The sequence below is a fragment of the Xenopus laevis genome, chromosome 4S (genome assembly GCF_017654675.1).
Source record: "Xenopus laevis strain J_2021 chromosome 4S, Xenopus_laevis_v10.1, whole genome shotgun sequence".
NCBI classification, from domain to species: Eukaryota; Metazoa; Chordata; class Amphibia; order Anura; family Pipidae; genus Xenopus; species Xenopus laevis.
In genome coordinates, this window is record NC_054378.1 from 61,795,722 (window position 1) to 61,810,653 (window position 14,932).

Consider the following 14,932-nt stretch of genomic DNA (forward strand, 5'->3'; position numbering starts at 1 on the left):
ACATTGGTTATACAACTAAATATTAGTTCAGTGTTTCAAATGAATGCAACATCTTGAAACATTTTTCAGTTTATACAGTGAATGTTTATAAAGAAAAATAGACACTGCTAACAATATTTTTTTTCACTTTCTGTAAAGGAATAACAAAGTTGTATATGTTCAAATTATTTTTCCAGGTGAATTTTACCGACTGCATTCTGCAATGTGTAACAGAGTTCACAAGCTGCAATTATTCATTGCAAAACATGACATCTGAATGGCCTCAGGATACACTGTCACTTTGGCTTAATTAGTATTTGTTTGAACTGAACTGGGATGTAGCTCAGTGGAACTATACTGTCTGGACTTCCAATAGGCATGGGGCTGGAGCCACCACTTTGCAGAAAGCTATATCAGTTGCCAAAGAATCAACTACATCTGACAGGAACTGTTAATACAGGGGCATGACCAAATCATATGAAAAACATGAGCTAATTCTAGGGGGCTGTGACATTTGGTGTAGCCTGACAGGAGTAATGCAAAGGTAGTGGAAAGCCTTGTACAGTTATGCGTTTTGTAATCTGGAAACCCATTATCCAGAAATCTCCAAATTAAGGAATGGCCATCTTTCATAGACTCCATTTTATCCAAAATTTTTGAAAATGTCCTTTTTCTCCATAATAATAACAGTACCTTGTACTTGTTCCAAACTAAGATATAATGAAGCCTTATTGGAAGCAAAACCAGTCTATTGGGGTTATTTAATGTTTACATGATTTTCAAGTAGGTTACCAAGATCCATATTACAGAAAGATCAGTTATCCAGAAACCCCCAGGTCCCGAGCATTCTCGATAACAGGTCCCAACCTGTATTAGACTGGATGTAATGGAGATGAGAGTACAATATATATTGTTAGTGACTTACTCCCAGTCATCTTTGGTGAGATCAGGTATTTTAACAAACCATCATTCTATAGGGGAATTGAACAGCCTGGGAACCCTCAGTAACAAGTTATTGGGCAGTGGGTGGAGCAGAGTGAATGGCGTGTCTGAGCTGTGGGAAACTGAAAAAGGGAAAGGCAGACATCTGTTGGGAGTGCTCGACAGAAAAAGAAAAATGTTTAGTGGGGGGGGATGTAGCAGACAATATACTTTTATTTGAGAGATTTTTTTCTCCCTCATATTAAGGGATGATGGGCCCTGTAGCACAGACTTTTATTCTGTGTAAAAACAAAATTCAAAAATATTTGTTCAGGTTTATAAACCTTTTTGTACATAAGCCCAACTAAATGGGGGTAGATTTTCCCCATTATTTAAACAAATTGAGAAATGTTGCTTAAAACCCCACAGCTTTTATTACTGACTGCCAGGGGTTCTACCACATCTGAGGTGTAATGGATGACTTCTGAGGTTGTTATACACAGCACTGTCTGTAAGGCCTAGAATGGAGCTTTATAAATGCACCACTTTTTAGGCGTAACAATTTTGTACAGCTTAAACTATTCTCATCCCTACATGTTCCCCGTGTTAAATGTTTAAAAGAAATAACATCCACAGCTTATACATATATATAATTTTATTTGCAAAAATGTACATTCTGTGAGGGAAAAGTAAAGATATAATTGTAAATGTTAGAACTACAAATTGCAAGTTTTTTATTTTAATGAAATGTCCAAGCTCTTTAGAGAGAAATAAGATTAGAGAGATTTTCTATCTTCAGAACTGTGCGCTTCCTGAAAAAATATATATAAAGTTACTTTAATAATCCTTTGTCTTTGGTTTAAAGTATATTTTGATTATTTCCTATTACCCCCATGAGGTACCCAGAATGCCTCTTTTTGTTAGCCTGTGGAACTAGGCAAGCAGCGAGTAAGAGCCAAGGATGCTTGATTCTGAATTCATTGATCATTAACTGCTCAGCACATAAACTGTTCCCAGCTCACATGCTGCCAGCATCAAAAGGAGACAGTTCAATGATTATTACTGATGTCAGTAGAAAATATTTTATTAAGGCTTGCATTAGGCTTAAACTAAACACTGAATGTGTTTCAAAGCAGGACGGAACATATTCACAGCTCTTATAAATGTTTAATTCTAATACTTGGAAGGATTTCTTCATTCTTTGTACTTCCCAATGTGCTCCCGGGAAATGATCAGTCTTTGTATTTGTGCTGTGCCCTCATAGATCTAGAAAAAAAAATTAAGCTTTTTACATTACACATTATAGATAAAAATCATCTAGTACCTGGAGTTAGAACAGTATGTAAAGTTATAGACTGCCACCTATTTAGGAATACTAAATCTCAACAACATATTAGCCTAGACACATTACATCATAATTTGTGGATTTGTGTAAAGGTGGCCATAGACGTAGAGATCCACTCGTTTGGCGATGTCGCCAATTGAGAGGATCTCTCCCAGATATGCCTACTTTGAAGTGGGTCAATTTTAACCATATCTAAACTAAAATAACTCACCACTTAGCACTTCAACTTACAATGTATAAAACGAGTATAAAACTGACTGCATCATTTATACAGAGGCTGAAATTCTCTCCACAACAATGTCATTATATAAAAAAAGCACTGAACTATATTGACATCTTATTTATTCAAAATAGTTATTGTTTGTTTATACATTGCAAAATATACGTTAACTGATCTGGTTCATTAAAGGAGAAGGAAAGCTACAGAAGCAGTTTATTGCCAATAGATTAATTACAATAGTGCAAGCTATACCACTATATTTATTATGCAGAATGCTTTACCATATCTGAGTAAACAGCTCTAGAAGTTCTCTGTTTGTTTAGGATATCAGCTGCCATATTCGATTGGTGTGACATCACTTCCTGCCTGAGTCTCTCCCTGTTCACTCGTAGCTCTGGGCTCAGATTTCAGCAGTGTAGCAAACTGAGCATGCTCAAACCCAAGCCCTGTAGGTTTAAGCTGAATGGAGGAAGTCTTACACAGAAGCCCATGTGTACACAATAGAAGAAATGAAATGCTGTGTTTCTTTTGACAGAGGACTCAGAGCAGCATTACTTTGAGGGATTACTGGTGTATTTATATAGAACTTTCTAATAAAGCTTACTTAATTTTAGCCTTTCCTTCTCCTTTAAGAATTTCATGATGTACTCCTAAAGGGATTGTGTTTTTACATGTAAACTACTTCCCTGAGAGTAAAACTTCAGAGTGGTTGCCCTTTTATTATACAGCAAAGGGAATTGCCAGACAGAAGTTGGAGACGTTGAACATAGGCATCCTATTTACCAGATTACAAAGTCAAGTTACCGGTTTGTTTAGTACCTGATAAATTTTTGCATCTCTCATTAGCTTTTCTACAGGATAGTCACTGTTAAAGCCATTTCCACCGAATACTTGGACTGCATCAGATGCCACCTGATTGGCAATGTCTCCAGCGTATGCTTTGGCAATAGAAGCATAGTAGGTGTTTCTTCTCCCACAATCAATTTCCCAGGCTGCCCTCTGGTATGCCAGTCTGGCCAGTTCTACTTTCATTGCCATTTCTGCCAGCAAGAATGAAACAGCTTGATGCTGAAATACATATAAAGAGGATTTCCAGTCAAAGTTTAGAGGTAATTTATACTTAAATCAGTACTTTATTCCAACTGAATATGTCAAGTGTAGATTAGATGTAAATACAAGTGTTTGTACAGGCACATTCTTCTCTCAAGTCTGAACTCAAACATCCATCAAGACCAGAGTTGGTGTGACCAGCTAAACAAGACTGAATCAATGGATGTACAGTGGCATTAAAATTAAACGAGTTATAACTGGGTCATGAAAGTAAAGTCAACAAGTTTGCACATGTACTAGTAACCCACAGGAGATGTTTCCAATGGGTGACCAGTATATGGTACTTGCTGATTAAATTAGAACTATGGGTTTTAACATTATCACAACATTACATATCCAATAGTCTGCGGTTGAAACAAGCCCCTAAAAGTAAAAAAAAAAAAATACCTTATAACATTTTGTTAAGAACATCATTGGCTAAATCCAAAACACACAATGTAGCAAAACTGACAGTTTGGCCTGCAGTTGTGAAACACTCTAAAGGGTAAGAAATAAAAAATGTGTTCTTTGCAGTGCAATGCCTCATAAGTGCCTCTGTAGCCAGCATCAGTCTTTAATTTAGCAATAAACCAGTTAGTTCCTATGGGAGTCTGAAAAATGTCTGCTTACCTCAGCAATTAATTTTCCAAATGTCTTTCTTTCCACTGCATACTTGGTGGCTTCATCCAGAGCCCTCTGTGCCAGTCCCACAGCTCCTGCAGCTACCTATTATAATATGTTTAAAAATAAATGGTTTAGGAGAATAGTTGTAAACAATTAAAGGAAAACTATTCCCCCCGAACAATGTAGGTCTCTATAAAAAGATATTGCATAAAACAGCTCATATGTAAAACCCTGCTTCATGTAAATAAACCATTTTCATAATAATATACTTTTTTAGCATTATGTGCCATTGGGTAATCATAAATAGAAAATTGCCATTTTAAGAAGAAAAAAAAAAGGGGGCTGCCCCCTGGGATCCTAGGATTCACAGTGCACACAAACAAACCATACATGTTAGGTCACATGAGCCAATTAACAAAGAGTTCTGCCTTTGCTTCAACACTTCTTCCTGTTACAGTTAGAGCTGCAGTATTTCTGGTCAGGTGATCTCTGAGGCAGAACACAGACCATCACAAAATGGTGGTTCAAGACAAGAGATGTAAGAAAGGAATATATATATATATATATATATATATATATTCCAGTTTGGTAAGATTCTTTAATATGCCACTTAATTTGATATAAACTGCTGCTTTAGTATTTATTTTGAGGGTATAGCTTTCATTAAAAAAAACATCAACAGAACAATAGGGATCTTACCGGGGGTCTAGTTTTGTCGAAAGCACCCATAGCAATCTTAAAACCGGCTCCTTCTCCAATCAAGACATTTTCAGCTGGGACTCTTACATCCTCAAACACAATCCCTCTTGTATCTGAGCAGCGCTGCCCCATGTTCATCTCCTGAATTGCAACACAACAATGTTAGTGCTCTGCAGAAACTTAAAATGTATATTTCCCAATGAAAGTCACTTAACTGCAGCAGATTTATGACACATTACGTAATCCATTGAAATATTTATCCTGACAGTTTTAAAAACTCATAAGACATTTTCATCCCCCTTGGAAGTTTTTGTGTTTTATTGCCATGCAATAACAGTGCTTTTAATTCAGTTTTTTATAGCACCGATCAACAGAAATGCACTCATGTCAAAGTGAAAAACAATTTCTACACAGGGATTTCATTTAATACCATGAAAAACCAAAATAGCTGATTGTGTGAGTATACAGTACTTAGTAGGTGCATTATTTGTCAGCACTCGAGTCTGTGTTCATAGGTCTCTAAAGGTTTGAATACCTGAACCTAGTAAATCTACCCCCATTTCTATTTGAAAAATGCTCAGCCTCTGCCAAGTTGCATGGGAATAATGGATGAACAGCCTTTTTCTAGTCCAGCAAAAATTTTGTTTTACAGGATTGATTTCTCGACTCTGCCATTCCAGGTCATTAATATTGTTGTTTTTATCAATTTGTGTTAATTTGTGTATTGCTGCTGAATGACAAATCTATTTCCAAACTTCAAGTTTATTTCAGTCAAATCTTGGAGAAAACTGTATGCAGTCTGCATTTTGAAAATTCCACCCTCTAAAGCCTTCCAGGGGGCCTAATACAATGAAGCTTCCCCACAGCATAATGCTGCTAGTGTCTTCATGATGATGATGATGCAGTGTATGAATGACACCAAACAGCATTTAGTCTAATGAAAGATAAATCTCAATTTTGATCTTGTCAAACCACAGAACCTCCTTCCAGTTGACTTGAGTCTCCTATGTGCCTTATGGCAAAATCACATGACAGGGACAGCTGGGAAATTGACAAAATGTCTAGCCCCATGTCAGATTTCAAAATTGAATATTAAAAAATCTGTTTGCTCTTTTGAGAAATGGATTTCAGTGCAGAAGTCTGCTGGAGTAGCACTATTAACTAGTGCGTTTTGAAAAAAACATGTTTTCCAATGATAGGATCCCTTTAAGGAAACATCAGACTGGGACCTTTCTGGTGTTTTGACCTCCAACATTTTCATTCATCAAAACATACAAGTTAAATTTTAGACAGCTAAGAAAAGTTTACACCCAAAGGTAAATTATGCACAACAAGCAGATTTTAAAGAGTACCTATTAAAAAAAAGAATTTATCACCTTTCTGCCAATCTGTATTCCAGGACTATTGGCATCCACAATAAATCCAGTGAAAGCTTTACCAGCAGAAACTTTGGGGTCGGGATTGGTTCGGGCAAGAAGAAAATACCTATAGAACAGGAAAGATACCAATCATTAAAGGGATACTGTCATAGGAAAAAAATATTTTTTCAAAACGCATCAGTTAATAGTGCTGATATATTATATTTAATTTTGAGATCTAACATGGGACTAGACATATTGTCAGTTTTCCAGCTGTCCACAGTCATGTGACTTGTGCCTTGATAAACTGCAGTCACTCTTTACTGCTGCACTGCAAGTTGGAGTGATATCACCCCCTCCCTTTCCTCCCAGCAGCCTAACAGAACAATTGGAAGGTAACCAGATAGCCGATAACAGCTGCCTGGTAGATCTAAGAACAGCACTCAATAGAAAAAGCCAGGTCCCACTGCGACACATTCAGTTACATTGAGTAGGATAAACAGCAGCCTGCCAGAAAGCAGTTCCATCCTAAAGTGCTGGCTCTTTCTGAAAGCACATGACCAGGTAAAATGACCTAAGATGGCTGCCTACACGCCAATATTACAACTAAAAAAAATACATTTGCTGGTTTTTACAGTGTAAAGTGAATTATATGCAGTGTAAACAGTGTAATTTACAAATAAAACCCGACATCATAAAAATCATGACAGAATCCCTTTAAACAGAAATTATTCTGCAGCCCCTTTTTGCATTGATTGTAGATCTTAAATAACAATTATACCAGTTGGCTTTTCCACCATTTGTAATCCACATTTTCTGTCCATTTATTATATACTCATTGCCCTTCTTCTCAGCTCTTGTCTTCAGACCTGCCACATCAGAACCTGCTCCTGGCTCAGTCACACAGTATGCCTAAATAGAAAGTAAGGTAAGAGTTAACCAGTGATTTAGAAGGAAATGAGATACAGCAGACATATTTCTAATGGACGATTGCTTTTATTTAAAGCAAACAGACAACATTCCAAAATTAGAGTGGGTTTATATTCCACATGGTATAACAGTTCCTTATTTACTTAGTGGTCAAATGTTATGAATGCGATCTGATAATTTGTGTGAAAATGTTGGACAGGCAGATATAATCTTTGGGAAGCAGTTTAACTTTTTAGCATTAGCAGCAATTTATTATAGAGGCCTTTTGTCTTTATTTCTAAATAAAGTCAGCTGAAACCCTGGATTCTGGCTAAATATGGTCTTGGTATGTGGGTTTTGTGCAAATTAAATATATTTACTAAAATTATACCACCTTCCTCTGATACCATTGAAGTCCAGTCATAAACCGAAACATTGGCAGGCAGTGCTTTAATGTTATGGTTCCCTATCACAGTATATAAGTAGCAAAAGAATGACTTACACACATTAACGGTTCTTCTGTCATTCTTCCTAAATACTTCTTTTGCTGAGCTTCATTCCCTGCTATAATGACCGGCATTTGCTGAAAAATGGAGACTTTTTAGTTGTGCATTTGTCACATACAAGATACAAGATATAAGGGCAAGAGAAAAATATTAGCAATAATAATAACAATAAAGTACATACATTTCTTAACACAGCATTGTATATAAAATCATTGAGCAATGGAAAAGTTGTATAAATTAACATATATTTTACTAATGTGTTCAGAGTCTACCACATCCAGACGTAAAACTAGGAAAACAACATGAAGAGCCATGTAAGTTGTATGTACTTACTCCCAGAGAATTGGCTTCTATGGCTGTTTGGACTCCCGTGCACCCATACGCTATTTCTTCTGTAATTAGACAAGTATCAAAGATCCCAAGGGCCAGGCCACCTGTGATATAATTAAAGCTGTCAATATTTTAATAACACCTCATTCATTCACCTATTCCAACATCAAGGAGTGGTGCTGGCACCTTATAATGTGGCTTGGGTGTATAAATTCTATTACTGACATTACCCTCTATGCTTACCATATTGTTCAGGGATGTGCCCATTCATGAGACCAAGCTCCCATGCCCTTTTAATGAGCGGTACAGGATACTGAAATGGAAAATGCAATGGAATTCACTATAGGACATTAGTTAATTGCCAATAAAAAAAAGGGCAAGCAGATTATTAATTACCTCCCCAGTCTTATCATAGTGTGCAGCTACTGGCATGACTTCTTCTCTTGCAAATTTCCGTGCTGTGGCTTGAAACTCTTTCTGCTGTTCACTAAGTTCTGTTACAAGAAAAAGAGATGGATACAATAGATTTAATTAGATTTACACCGAGAAGCATTGTAAGAGTTGGTTTATTATCAAAGTACTAGTTTATTATTATTAAAATTCATTTTTGGTGTTACTGTTCCTTTAATGCTGAAAAAGCTATAGCCACATGTTGCTGCTTTAAATGACAAATAAAGGCACACATTATCAGTTCAGCAAGGGCAATGTGATTAACCCATTTAGAACTCTCTGTGCATGGTTTTATCAGAACCTATAATGTTTCCTCAGTAGTTCTGAATAGTTTTACCTTGGCTGACGCCACTGCATTTGCTTTTCTGCCCAAGCTTTGCTGCCCTGGGAATGACTCTGCACTGTTAGATGGGAAACATTTTAGGGACATTTTCAGACCTATTCATTTATGTGAGCGGGAAGCAGGGAGGGGGGACATTCTTGCTTACTAGGTAGGGGCTGTTTATAATTCAGGGGTTGAGTTCTCCTTTAAGAAAGCAGCTTTAACACAATAAAACTATATTCTACAATAAGTCTTCTAGGAGAAGTAAAAAAACCCCTACCTACATAGACCCCTCTCCCTCCCCCAGCCTAGCTACTACCCCTTTACTTACCCCTCGGTGCAGATTCAGGGATCAGGGATCAGAGTTCATGGCAGCCATCTTCCAGGTCTACTGTAATCTTTGTGTCTTCTTCCGGCGCTTCAGCAATTTCGGCACATGCGCAGTTGTTGCGAACCGGGAAATTGCTCCAACTGCGCATGTGCCGATATGCCGCTCGCATTCACAGATTACCGAAGACCCGGAAGATGGATGCCGTGAACTCCTATCCCTGAATCTGAACCAAGGGGTAAGTAAAGACTTAGGGGCATTTACCCGGGGTAGCTGCTAGGCTGGGGGGAGGAGGGGGTCTATGTAGGGTAGGGGGGTAAGTGTTTTTTTAACTTTAGGGTTGAATTCTCATTTAAAGACCAGTATACTCCATTTTTCAACATTAGTGCAATGAAATTGACTTATGATGAACATGCTTTTTGCCTATTCTTTTAATTAGGAAATATAGATGGTTTTTGTTCATTCAGGGCAAAAACGTGCAAGTGAAACTAAAGCCACATTCTACTTCCTGATCCCAAAGAGCAAAGTTAAGAAAGTCCACTGAGAAGCCTCTGTATAATTAGATGCCCTTTTCTAAAAACACAACAGGCTGTATATAGCCTGTTAAGCCAGATTTAGGATTTTATTAAAATGTTAATAAAATACATCACACATATGTTTATATGTTTACATTTGGGTTTAGATGGCTCCATTTCTACTACAACCCTCTTATTTGGTGTAAAATATGTCAGGCTTTGATCTCCTAAAGTGCTTACCAAAGTTAAATCCAGGAGAGCCTGGGCTGGAGGATGCAGCAGCATGAGGAGCAGTAGATTGAGATCTCCATCCATACCTTGTGATGTGTTGAAGCACCTAGGAAGAATCACATTGCTTTAATAAAGTGTATAACCAACATAAACAAAATAAATAAAAACTTCCCTCTCAATTTGACATTAAAAGTGTAATGGATTAAAAGCAGGGGCAGGAACACTCCAGATCTTGCAGGTGTACAACACCACAGGTCCCTAAATGTGGCCATAGATGCACTGATATTACTGCATGAAAGATCTTTCACATGATAATCTCAGTGTGCGTGGTGGGAGACAAGGCAAACATATCGGTAAAAAGCCTCGGATTTCGATCGTCTTGTCAATTGGGCAGGACTGAAAATTTGAAGGTGCCTGAACATCGTAACGTTAATGCTGAATCAGATACAGCTAAAGAATTCTTTTTGTTTTTACCTGCATATCTGACGATTCAAGTGGACGAAAGATCTTTCGTACGACCAATGATCGTGGGAAAGATCGAAATTGTAACATGCACGCCCACCTTAAATCTGCTGAACTGCTAGAGAAATGCCACCTTCAAAATATAAAGTAACCCAACACAAAAAAAATTGAATCTATTGAGACTCACCCATGAATCCAAAATCAAATATCATAGGATGCGGTCCAAAGAGTTGGGAGTGCTTTTAACCATGCAGGACTCCATACAGGAGAACTAAATCCCCCCTACCAAAATCCCCCCCTAAACTTGCAGGCATTGCCCTCCTCCCTCCCCGCAATGTGCTTTAGTGTAAAAAAGATCCTTTAAAAATTCTAACCCTTAAAGGGGTTGTTCACCTTCCAAACACTATTGCAGTTGAGTTGTTTTCAGATTGTTAAAAATAAAGACTTTGTTAAACACTTTCCATGTTTTATTTTTTACCGTTTTTCCAAAATCTGAGTTGAATGTTCCCGTCTCTGGTGTTTGGCAGCTCAGTAATTCAGATGCAGGTTCTGAACTGTTTCAATTTTGCGACATTGAGTTGATACATTTCCCAGCAGCATCTCTGGAGTATTAGCAACTATTGTATCAATTCTAACAGCTGCCTTGAGGGCAGAGACACATGCTGCAATTCAGGGAGATTAGTCTGAGCGCTTCCTTTTTCCGAAGTCGCCTGAATTTCCTCGTGAGGCAACTTCGGAAAACGAAGCCATTCCGCCTGGCGATTTACATTCTAGCCGGCGGGAAAGCAGGGGAGGCAGTTCGGGGAGATGATTCACACCGAACTGTCGCCGGGCAACTAATCTCCCTGAATCTGACCTTGTCTCTCTGCCCTGAATGAAACTCAGGGATTCTGCTCAGCAGGGACAAAGATAAGAAATGCACCAACTAAATGTATATTTAGAACAGTTTACAGGGTCAGTGACCCCCTCCTAGAGCTGCTTTAGAAGGTGAAAAATTACACTTTAGGGTCTGGCCACACGGGCAGATTGGGGGAGATTCGTTGCCAGGTGACAAATCTCCTCTTCTTCATGGCGACTATTCTCCCTGATCTGCCTGCCCCTGGCTAAAATGAAAGTCGCCTGGGGGCAGGCACTTGTTTTCTGAAATCGCACGTAATTGCCTCACGAGGAAACTTCGGAAAACAAAGCGATCTGAGTGTCTGTGAGGAAGAGGAGATTTGTCGCCTGGCGACTAATCTCCCGAATCTGCCCGTGTGCCCAGACACTTACACTTCCATATTAGAAAAACAGTCACACATAGAAAATAGAAAGAAACTGGAAAAAATTCTGGTGAACTGTCAAACCAACTGAACTGAAAAAAAGTGTTGGAATGTGAACATCCCCTTTAAATGCAGCGGAGCTCCCGGTCGCCATCTTCCAGCTCTTCGTATAGTCTTCGGGTCTCAATGCCGATTTGCGCTTGCGCAGTTGAAGCAGATTCTTGACATTACCCAACTGTACATCTTCCACCAGGCTTTGTGACGGTGAAGAGACCCAAAGACAATACAGAAAGCCAGAAGATGGCGACTGGGAGCACCGCTGCACTTCTTTTCATTTAAGGGACAGATTTGTAATGTTTTTTGGTTTTTTTTAACACTACAGCACATTGTGGGGAGGGAGACTGGGGCAATGCCTGGAAATTTAGGGGGGCTTTTGTTCTCCTTTAAACTGCAGCACCATTCAGAATGAAAAAGTGGAGCACGTCGTCTCAGAAAATAGAAACACATTTTTTTAAAACAAGAAGGCGTGCTCCACATTTTCCTTTGTACATTTCGAATCTTCTAAATCTACCCTAAAGCAAGAGGAATGTGAAAATATGAGATCACTACTCCTCCCTGTAATATTGCTGTTGTTTTCATTCTTCTTTAGTAGTTAGAAAAGAAAGAAGGGAATAAGGATTGGAGGGGGGTGGAGAGTTTGATAAAAGTTTTTTTTTCTCAAGGAATGAAATCTGTGCTGCCTAATTCATGTTTCATTTCGTGAAAACGTTTCTAATGGATTCGAACTCTACTCTCCTCTCAGCCGCGACTCACGTGACTGTGACCTTGGACGCACGGCCTGCACTGCCAGACGGACGCAGTTGTTTTGTAGCAGACGCAGTAGTAGTAAAAGTAGTAGTAGTAGAATAAACAGAAGTAGCCGCCGGTAAGTTTAGCGCTGGGATAACACGGACGCTACCCAAGGAAATGATTAGCGTGTGGCACTAACTCGGCTCACTTCAACTCCGGCTCATATGAATAAAAGGAAAGGCACAACTGCTAGTAGTTTGTAACAATTCCCCGCTTACCCTGTGCACTTTTAGAGCCGACATGTTGTTGCCCTCTGATAATTCTCAAAAGCAGCTCCAGTCCCTGTTGTCGCTATTATTTCTACGTCACGTTTTTCCTTCGTAGAGATGAACTTTCTGCCTTGGGCGCTGCTAGTGCTGAGCTCTGCCGCCCCCTGCTGGATGTGAGAGGTAACACAGGAGACGGTGCAGGAGATGTTTATTGGCGCTGAATACAATCTACATTGCATAATATGCTGTGAAACATACCTGCCAACATTTAGGAAATAAAAAAAAGGGACAAAAAAGTTGCAGTGCAGCAATTTTTTTGACCACACCCATTTTTGAGGCCGCACCCTGTAATTACCATGTTCATTTTCCAAAATTTGGCAGGTTATAAAAGTGTGAACATTTTTTTGTTAGTACAGAGTCTGACTTCTCCCAAGAGACCTGTTTATCTTATATTGTTACAATTACTTATTTGCTTATCTTCAAATTGTAACAAAAGTATCTTATCTGCAGCTGTGGCAGTTCTGGGCTCTCTGCCAAAAGCCAATTAAGTTAGTAACTTTGTTTCTTTTTCTGGCTGTTCATTGCAGAGAAAATCGAGACTTTCCAGTAAAAACGAGGGACTGCGGGTTGAGCTGTCAAAAGAGGGACTGCAGGGTCTGCTTCCTCTGTACTTACGCCCCTGTATATATTAAGGGGCCCATTTACTAAGGGTCAAAGGGATTTTTCGAATTAAAAAACTTCGAATTTCGAAGTAATTTTTGGGTACTTTGACCATCAAATAGGCCAAATTTGACTTTGACTTCGATTCAAATTGAAAATTCAACCATTTGAAAATCGAAGTACTGTCTCTTTAAAAGATTTCAATTTTGACACTTCGCCACCTTAAACCTGCCGAATTGCTATGTTAGCCTATGGGGACTAGAACCCATAGCCAGTATTTGGCTAAGTTTTGAGAAGTCAAAGGATTTTTTTTGTAAAATTCTACGATCGTACGATTAAATCATACGATTCGAAGTACGACTTCGAATGTCGGACTACCCTATTGGATGGTCGAATTTCGATGTTTTTTTCACTTCGAAATTCAACCCTTGATAAATCTGCCCCTTAATCTCAGACTTCTAACTGCACAATTAATTAGCCATGGAGATATATATATATATATATATATATATATATATATATATATATATATATATATATATATATATATATATATATATATATATATATATATATATATATATATATATATAGTGCATTTAGAAGTCCATTTCTAAATGGCCAGCTTACCGCTGATTGTTGCAGTGTGTCAAAATATTTCCTTTTGGGAATCACATGAGAGCTGACATGACCAACTAAGCCCAACCAGAGCCTATTATTCAATTAGTTACATAATTTGTGGACAGGTTATCTGGCATACCATATGCACAACACCTATGGTTAAGTGCCTTTTTGTGCATTAAAAGCATAATACTGTAGAGATGATGGTATAAGTTTTATGTGTCCTTTTTGCATCTTTCGAGTGCCTGACACCTATTTTTGCTTTGTTTTGGTCTTTCCACTTCTCTGAGCTGAGGGTCCGGGACTGGTGCACCTGGACTATTTTTGTGAATTAGTGATTGTTATAATTTGATTTGTTTTTTGGTGCCTTTCTTCTTTCTTAAAGGAAAACTATATCTCCAGCAGGGCCGCCATCATGGGGGTACAGTGGTGACTGTGATCCCATTCGGGAGATTGCTGTTTTTTTTTACTTGCAGGGGGCCCTGGCACCAATAGTTTTTTTACTTGCAAGGGGCCCTGGCACCAATAGTTTTTCTTTACTTGCAGGGGGCCCTGGAGAATTTCTCACCTTATTCCCTGGTCTTGTGCTCCTCTAGGGCTGGGAAATGGAGGTCAGCAGCATTAATCACTGAGGCATGCCCCCAGTGAGCTTTATTCAAGTCACTGTTACAGTTAATACATTAGCAACTGACATTCCTCTGCTGCTGCAGATAAATGTATGAGCTTATGTAACAGTTTACAGAGGCTGCACCTGGATTACTGAGTGGCTACTGGGAAAAGCAGTTTAAAAAGTCATTTTTGCCAATGTGCTATCTAAAAAAAGTCAGTGGCTGCCAGCCATACATGAGCATACTGGCTGAATGTCTCTGATTTTAGCAGTACAAATGAATGGTCCAATAGATACTGTCTAGTAACTAGTGGAAACCAAGAGAGCTGCAAAGCAGGAAGTAGTGTTCTGGCTATTAGGGATGTAGCGAACGTCGGAAAAAAAGTTCGCGAACATATTCGCGAACTTGCGCAAAAATGCGAGCGGTTCGCGAACGGTT

The 14,932-nt window shown here is 38.7% G+C and overlaps 1 protein-coding gene across 1 annotated transcript; it reads right to left on the reverse strand.

Moving 5' to 3' along the window:
• Nucleotides 1–1,539: 1,539 nt before the first annotated feature.
• Nucleotides 1,540–12,673, reverse strand: acadm.S (acyl-CoA dehydrogenase medium chain S homeolog). Its single transcript, NM_001094193.1, is given in 12 exon segments — nt 1,540–2,166; nt 3,285–3,533; nt 4,185–4,280; nt 4,878–5,018; nt 6,254–6,362; nt 7,017–7,147; nt 7,647–7,727; nt 7,984–8,084; nt 8,224–8,293; nt 8,377–8,474; nt 9,836–9,932; nt 12,615–12,673. Coding segments are annotated over 12 exon segments (1,269 nt in total). The 5' UTR covers nt 12,639–12,673; the 3' UTR covers nt 1,540–2,094.
• Nucleotides 12,674–14,932: the final 2,259 nt, after the last annotated feature.